We start from the raw sequence: 8,233 nt of genomic DNA, 5'->3' as shown, positions 1-8,233 counted from the left end.
ATATATATATATATAGATATATATATATATATATATATATATATATATATATATAATGTACACACACAGTGTATATATGTGTGTGAATTATTAGGAAAAAATTGGAATTAATACAGTGCGCCCTTGCGTATCAATACTTGCAACTCATTGTGGATTTTTAGTAGGTGGTCACGTGATACCGTATTCGCATTCTATTGGCTGACGGCATCCGGAAGTGCGCTCCGTTCCGACAGTCTTGGAACACAACGCACTTCCATGAGGCACAAAAGCTCTTTAAACAGTCTATCAGAGTGTTGGAAAAGGTAATACAGATAGAAGGTGGTTTAAAATCAATATGAGGAGGGTTCACAAATGTTTAAAGTATCATAAATAATAAGATAAATTGTTCGTAGCTATTTCGCGGAATTTGTTATTCGTGTGTTTCCTGGAACGCATTAACCGCAAGTAACGAGGGCACACTGTATAACTTTTGGACAAAAGATGTAATTTATACATTAAATTTATTTTTTGAAATGTGAGTGAGACAATGGAGTTTTGCCACATAATTAAATAATGTTGCCAAATTTGGTCAGTGAGTTCTCCAGCTGAGACCATCAGGTCAGGATCACGGCTGTGAGCTGGTTGTTTCTCGGGGGGTGGAGGCCATCACCAACAGAAGCTCTGACATCTGCTATTTGTCCACGCCCCACAGGATTGCCTGACAACAGCACAATGTGCCTGCTATGGTTAATGCATACTGTACATATATCTTCAGCACTCGCTTCTTCCGCTGTTGCGGATCGCGGTGCTGCTGGCACCTAATCCCAACAGACTTGGGGCATGAGGCAGGCTACACTCTGGGTGCGACACAAGTGCACCGCGGTCTATGGTTAATGACTGTTTGAAAAACATTGATTGATTACTCAAATTCTGACTTCCAAACATGTTTCCAAATTTTATTAAAAATTAAAATACAAAAGTGTTTTTTTCGCTTACAACTGCTACAGTTGTTATAATAGAAAACCATTAAATTCTTCAACTTCAGAATGTGCAGAATGGGTTAGAATGCAGAATGTGACACTCAGTTAAATCAAAACACAGGACAAGAACTGAAAAACAACAACCATCACAGAGTTGAAATTGTGACCAAAATTTGTGTTTTATATAGTCCCCCCCCTTTGCATAAATAATATACAGTATTTGAACATCACAATCTCGACACTTATTTAAGCTTCTATTGTGTTGAGTGTTTTACTCTCTGGATGCTGTTACTTCAGTTACAAAGTCATTATAAAGCCATTCCACACGATTGATGATGATGATGATGATGATGATCACATAGCCTTTACCCAAACCATTACAGTTCATGGTGTAAAGTGTGTGAGGCTGTACGATTGTGTCTCAAACCAAACAGGTTCCATGTACAGACACCAATCATTCTAAAGGCTCAGTGAACACAGCTGCAGTATTGCTTTTCTGTCCTTCCTGTTGTATCAAACCACAGGAAAATTACTCCATACAAATGACATGACTACATATCCAGCTTTAGCAGTACTGAAATTTTGTATCAAATGAAGATACGTGGATTGTCTGCTGATATTTGCATAATTTAAAACCTTAAGCTGTTTCTCTCTTCATGGCGAAGTGTCTTCATTTTGTTGCCCTAATAGCACCTACATGCCTCCATGTAGGTTTACCGTAACTAATGGGATGACTGTTTTCAATCCATGACAACAAGGCTTGTTTCCTGAGGCAGACATACTGTACTCCTCTTCAAGGTAAGCAAACTAACATTAGTAGAGAGTAGACTTTTGCTATCAGCACCTTGAACTGAAGGGATACACTTAGTTCCTGGGAAGCAATGAATCCCAAGATTGTCAAATTAAGAGAGTTGACACCTGAGGTTTTGAACTTGTGGCAGCCGTGAGGACCGACCTGCAGCCTCTGACAGTGCATATGTGATGTTAGCATTGGTGGCAAGCTGTTGGTTCTGAGATTAAGTTGATATTATGATGGCCTTGTTCTGAGACACAGCCTGTCTCATTGGACTCTCCTCTAAAGCAATGTCCACCTCCAAAAAGTCAGTCTGGTCATCTTGATACATTTGTTCCTCTTCCTCTGTGCTCTTGTCTGTCTCTTTGCTTCTGCTTTGTCTTTGACACATGCCAGACTTGACTGGACTTACCAGAGCCAAGCAGATGGCACTGCAGCCCATGCCTGCAGCACAGGAGTAGAAGGCAGACCCATAATTCTGTGTGACATCAACCAATAAACCTGGAAGGAACAATAAGCAAGTTATTAACATCTACAGAAAGACTGTGACTGAAATGAAGATGGAGATTAAAGGATCTAGTACCTCCTAGTGGGGGCCCTGCCAGTCCAGAGAAACTCTGAATGAACACGTACACTCCCACAGAGGACGCCATCTTCTGGATGCCCACCACATCCTCCTCAGCCAGCATGGGGATGTGAGTAGAACCAACAGTTCCAAGGAGGTACCCATATAGAGCACAGCAGACCACAAGGCCCCAGAACTCCCAAACCATAGCGAAGGCTAATAGCACCATGCTCATCAGGACTACACAGCCCAGTAGCACCTTGATTTTTGGGCAGGTCACTTTGTTTACCAACACTCCAATGGACAAGCGGCCAAAAATCTCCGCCACAGCCATCACAGACAACATGTAGGACGCCATGTTGGGCTCCACACCCCGACTCTTGCTCAGTTCAATGATGTACAGCTGTGGAGCAAAGAAGCCCAGTGTGGCAAAGAAGCCAAAGAGGGAGTAACAGATAAAGGCACCGTCTTTAAGAATGGAGAAGTCAAGGAGTTTGTGGCTTGAGGAATGGACGGGATTGGCCTCTTCTCTTTTAGCATCACATTCCGCTTTCTGCCTGAATCGACTGGCAGGGACAGATGGTGATTTCTGCTGAGATGTTCTGTCTTGTTCTTCCCGTTCTGTCAAAGCCTTGCCTCCAACACCTTCAGTCCACAGATCTATGTTGAGAGTCGAGAGGGAGGTGACACCTGAGTCGTCTGAGTCCTTGGAGACTCCTGAACTGATAGAGGTTCTGGTTTGTTCATTTTTCAGCTCGAAAACAGTCTCCAGCTGCTTTACAGACAGATATTCTTTGCCTGATTCATTTTCCTTCTTATTAGGCGCTGCTCTAATCGTGATTGGACAAAGAAGAAACCCACAACCAATCACAGAGGCCTGAAAGATACCAATCACAACCAGGCAGTAGCGCCAGCCAATGTGTTTCTTCAATGCAGTGAAGGCTGTGAAGAAAATATAGTGTAGGTTATTGTTATGTGAGGACTGATTTTAGTTAATAATTGAGAGTAGACCATGGTCCAGCAGAAGAGCAACCATAACTGATCTACGTATCCTTGACCAGGATGACTGGAATTCAGTAATGATACTTAATTAAATTAAAGATTAAATGAAATTTGCTTTATCGATCCCTCAGTGGGGAAATTATCTTTACACTCATCCATATACATGCATATATATACTGTACATATACAGTATGTGTGTTTAATCACAGCACGATGTTGTGTACAGGCCCCTGAAACAATACGTTTCAATATGTTCCATGTCACAATGGGCAGCGATGGTCATATTTTTAATAAACTCACCAGGAGCAAATGCAAATATGGCAAAAGATTCTCCAGAAGAGGCAGCTGATGTGACGAGGGCTCGTCGTCTCGAGAAATACTGGGCTAGGATGGTGACGGTGGGTAGAAAGGTAAGACAGTAGCCCAGGCCTGTAAACAAAGAGGGGAAAGAGGGGAAATGACAGCCACTGGCCCGCATGTGGCCATCATAACCCCTGTTGGCTAGTGGATGGGTCAAGATCAGGTTGTCAGGGGACTCCTTTGTCAAAGTTGGCAGGTTGTAAGACATGATTCAGCTTTATTTCAGCTGCTGCTGAACGACAGAAGGCATGTAAACACAAACAAGAGGGACAGGGGAGAAAGGAGAAGGTATTCTTATGTTAGACGTGGTCCATCTCAGGGGCAGACATGGTAATCACGGTGGGAGAGCTAGCAGTGCTTTCTGTCCTAAAGAAAAAACAGTTAATGTGCTGTTCATTCTTGTAGTTTTATGCTGTAAAATTTTCAATTCTCCTCAGGCTCTCATTCCATCAATGCTGATCTGAAAGGGAATTAAAATTTTGGGGGGTAATATTTTGCTGCTTTCCTGCTATGCCCTGTCTTATTAGAGTTTAGAACGTAGCGTAGACTCACTGCACGCTCTTTAGAAGAGGCTGATCACCTCTCAGTCATTGGTGAGTTCTGGAAGAAATAGATTTAGATTTAGATTCCTGTCGTTCACACTGCTAGGAGTCCCTTTGCTTTTTTAATGATAGGCTGTTACACTAGACAAACATGTTTACAAAAGCACAACAGTCACTGTAAGACAGACACTTCAACAGACAGATATGAGTGTTTGTGACCGTGTGAGTCTGAGTACCTGAAACTACGCCGATGGTGATGTACATCTCATTGATGGAGTTGCTGAAGGCGGAGCTGATAGTTCCCAGGCTGATGAGGACGCCTCCCATGATTACCACTCGACGATGGCCAAAGCGGTTGCTCAACATAATGGACAAGGGTGCTGGGGTCAGGGTTGAAGACAGTACAGTCAACTTTAACTTTGTGAAAAACAAAGACAGACAACCACACACACACACACACTCACTCCTACGGGCAATTTGGGACTGTCCAATTAACCTGAAGCACATGCTTTTGGAGGTGGGAGGAAGCCGGAGAACCCGGAGAGATTCCACGCAGACACGGGGAGAACATGCAAACTCCACACAGAGCGGGACTCGAACCCAGACCAGCCATGTTGTGCGGCGACAGCGCTACCCACTGAGCCACCAACCATGAGGTATAAATTACCTTCTCTTTGTCATCACTGTTAGAAGTGTTAATGATACCTAGTGAACAAAACACCGTCTGACTTAATCAGGCGGTGTCAGTTTTCAATTCCTCTTGCCTCATCTGTTTAGGGCTATTCTAGGGCCTGAAGAGAAAATTCTCAATGAAACTGCATGGTCAAGAGAAATCTAACTGAGAAATTACAACTGTCTAGTCAATGCAATTTAAGCCGTAATTTGCCATTTCCTGCAGACATGAGTTAGTAATTAGATTCCTGTTGTCATTGAGTTGTAATTGTTATTATATGACAAAAATTGTTTTTTGCATGAAGGTGGTTACTGACCAGTGAAGTTGAAGATAAAGACACAGATGGAGATGATCCATGACACTCGGCTGTTGCTCTCTCCAAACTCTTCCATTAGATCCTGGAGGAACACACCGAAGCTCTTGATGGTGCCATAGGTGCAGACTTCCACCATGAAGAATGCTGCTGCCAAAACCCAACCCCATCTCCCATCAGGCACTTCAGGGTAGACATTTGGGCTAAAACAGTCCCGAGCACTGGACACCATCATGGCTACAGCAGCAATCTAAAAACAAGAACCACGGCAGTCAGAGACTGGAACATCCCGCGACTTACCCTGACTTACTTCCAGGGTAGGTCAGGGTACCCTGAAAGTGGTACCTAACAAGTGCATAACTTCACCTTTCAGGGTAGGTCAAAGCTATGTACTACCTTCGACCATAGATCGAAGCTAATGCTAGGTAGATCAAAGCAATAGCTTTGATCTATGGTCTTACTCACACTGGCTTTCTCCCTCATTTTTCTATCTTATCCAGTCCATGAGTGTACAAAGGTTTGACCTTGAACTAGTTTTCTCAAGGTCAAGATCATCATCTTTTTTTTTTTAAAATTCCCTTTGCCACCCAACTAATCTGCTTTTTGTTTCATCTTTCTATCTGCTACGGTTGCGAAGATATTTGGTGGACATACTATTGGACGAACGGACAAACACACGAACATCGACAATTACTATACATCACCACTTTGAAGCGGGATGTAACAAGTACATTATAAGCAGAATGAGCAGGAAAAAAAGCAAAATGAGCAGCAAATCAGACAATATTGTAATATTACACGAGGACATTGTGTTTTCCACATAAAAAGTTATTGTAGCCCCCAAGGGTTTATTGTAGCCCCGAGGATAGCAGTAGAATAAAGGTTTCCCTCCTTCTCTGGATCTAACAGCAGAACCTGCAGATAGCAGCCGCTCACACACTGGAAACAGAGTGTGTGTTGAGTCACGAGATTCAACGAGCCAGGTAAATGTGATGTAGGTATGGAGTCTGCTGTTATAACACCCTGGCGATACGTATGGAGTGTACCCCGCCTCTCGCCTGTAATCAGCTGGGATAGCCTCCAGCAGACCCCTGACCCGCAAAGCGATCGCAGACGAGACGATTACAGTCGTCTCCTCTACAAGAAAAAGGGTAAATGAAACCAAATATACAGCACAGGATGGTCAAAGAAGTTCCTCTGTTTTGTGAGGACGGTGACACCGGCCACGAATAAGTTAAGTTTGACCAACTTTTAAGTGTTTAGCAGAAAGTAACTACAGTACATAAAGAAGCAGGAACAACGAACAAACAAACAAACAAGAGCTAAGGCAATCAGAGATTGCAACATCACACGACACCCCTGAAGGCAAAATTTTACCCTGACCTACTTGCATAGGTCAAAGATCAAAGGTCTTTGATCTATGGTCTTACTCACATTGACCTTCTCCCTCGTCTTTCTATCATATCTGGTTCCTGAGTGTGCATAAGTTAAAATTTGACCTTGACATTCTTGTCTTAAGGTCAAGGTCATCATCTCATTTTCATCCCCTTTGCTGCCTGAATGATGTGCTTTTGGTTTCATCTCTATCTGCAACGGTTGCGAAGATATTTGTGGACTAACGAACGGACGAACACACGAACACTGACATTACAATACGTCACTGCTTTGAAGCGGGATATTAACAAAAAAAAAACGGGTGAAAAAATGACACCAAAATTAAGAGCTGCGTCATCAAAATGTGTTTCTGAATTTGCATGAACAACTTGTAGGAACACCAAACAGGAAGCAGAAAAGACGCCAAACAGCCGCAATGCAGAACAGGATGATGACGTCACGTCCCGCGTCACAGAGGTTTCCTCCGGCGCACACAGCCTGGTTCCAGGCAGCAGCCCGGCTGCTTCCAGCTGCACTGACTGTTGACTGACAGCAAACCGAGACAATCCCACCGATAACAGAGAGAACCAACATTTCTCTCGTTACATGGAGGAACGCGGACATGATCTGAACGCGTTCCTCTCAGACAAACAGATGCTGGTAATAATAAAACGTTAGAACGTCACGTCAGCAGCGGTTCTGGGAAATAAATGTCGGATCGTTGGAGTCCACCCGACAGCCGCCCCATCCCGCAGCTGGACCCCCCCGGTACCGAGCTGACAGCGGTCGTTACTTACCGGCAGCACTCGACTGGAACAAACTGGGTTTTAACTGAATGTCATTTCACTTGTTGAAGCTGAAAAAATACTGAACATGCCTATTTATACAGCTGGAGATAGGAGAGAAATAACCATTAAAAAATCCTAGGAATTTACCGCTGCTGGGAAAAAAAAATCTGAACATGAATATTAAGACCGACACCACGTCTGTTTGTCACCGCTCTGTCTCAAGCGGATGCATCTTTTGTGTGGAGCGAAACATTTCAGGCTGTTTTGACGGCTTTGTACCGGCTCAAGCCGGTATTCTGCCGTGGGCGCGCAAATCCGCCGATTTCGAGAACGCGCAAGTTCTACAGACGCGGTGGCGTTTGGAATAACCGGAATAAAAGAATACAGCTGAGGATGATACCGCATCTAAGGACCGACCCAATGAGTGCATTAATAGATATCGCACCATGTTAACTCTTTTCCTTGATGGAAGCTGGTATAAATAATAAAAGTTATGCTGAATAATGTGAACTGGAAACTGTCTACACACACACACACACACACACACACACACACACACACACACACACACACACACACACACACACACACACCATCTGCCATTTTTATCCATAATTTGTATTTTACTTTCGACAACTATCAGTGATTTACACAGCAATAATAATCAGAAAAAAGATGTTTAAAAATGGTGCACTTTATTTATGTTTATTTATCCAAACATTTGAAAGTCAGGGGGGCATGTATTTGTAATGCAAATGATCTCTTCTAGCATTTTTACTGTAAACCAAGGAAACTTTTTTTTTTGATTGAACAAGTTAATACATTTTTACTGAATATTTAAAATTTTGTGAAATATTTTAATGA

At 43.0% G+C, this 8,233-nt stretch overlaps 1 protein-coding gene across 4 annotated transcripts; it reads right to left on the bottom strand.

Annotated features, from left to right (window-relative positions):
• Positions 1–927: 927 nt before the first annotated feature.
• Positions 928–7,810, bottom strand: slc16a6b (solute carrier family 16 member 6b). 4 transcript variants are annotated; one of them, XM_068336686.1, is made up of 6 exons: positions 7,379–7,810; positions 5,211–5,457; positions 4,458–4,601; positions 3,620–3,748; positions 2,336–3,259; positions 928–2,253 (listed from the first exon to the last, which is right to left on the bottom strand). In XM_068336686.1, exons 2-6 carry the CDS (start codon positions 5,440–5,442, stop codon positions 1,976–1,978), a joined length of 1,707 nt encoding a protein of 568 aa, XP_068192787.1. In that variant the 5' UTR covers positions 5,443–5,457; positions 7,379–7,810; the 3' UTR covers positions 928–1,975. The 4 variants fall into 4 exon arrangements, with proteins under 4 accessions (XP_068192787.1, XP_068192785.1, XP_068192784.1 ...); XM_068336684.1 differs by lacking the exons at positions 5,211–5,457; positions 7,379–7,810 and adding an exon at positions 4,232–4,279 and having other exon boundaries at positions 3,620–3,911; positions 4,458–4,548; XM_068336683.1 differs by lacking the exons at positions 5,211–5,457; positions 7,379–7,810 and having other exon boundaries at positions 3,620–3,911; positions 4,458–4,597.
• Between the last annotated feature and the right edge of the window lie 423 nt (positions 7,811–8,233).

Source organism: Antennarius striatus, chromosome 16 (genome assembly GCF_040054535.1).
Source record: "Antennarius striatus isolate MH-2024 chromosome 16, ASM4005453v1, whole genome shotgun sequence".
NCBI lineage: Eukaryota > Metazoa > Chordata > Actinopteri > Lophiiformes > Antennariidae > Antennarius > Antennarius striatus.
This window is presented reverse-complemented; position numbering and strand designations above follow the sequence as displayed.

Coding starts and splice junctions, on each gene's coding strand:
- slc16a6b (XM_068336686.1), bottom strand. CDS start 5,442: ATGATGGTGTCCAGTGCTCGGGACTGTTTTAGCCCAAATGTCTACCCT. Junction 3,260..3,619: donor CATATTTGCATTTGCTCCTG/GTGAGTTTATTA, acceptor TTTTCTTCACAG/CCTTCACTGCATTGAAGAAA. Junction 2,254..2,335: donor GGCAGGGCCCCCACTAGGAG/GTACTAGATCCT, acceptor TGTTCCTTCCAG/GTTTATTGGTTGATGTCACA.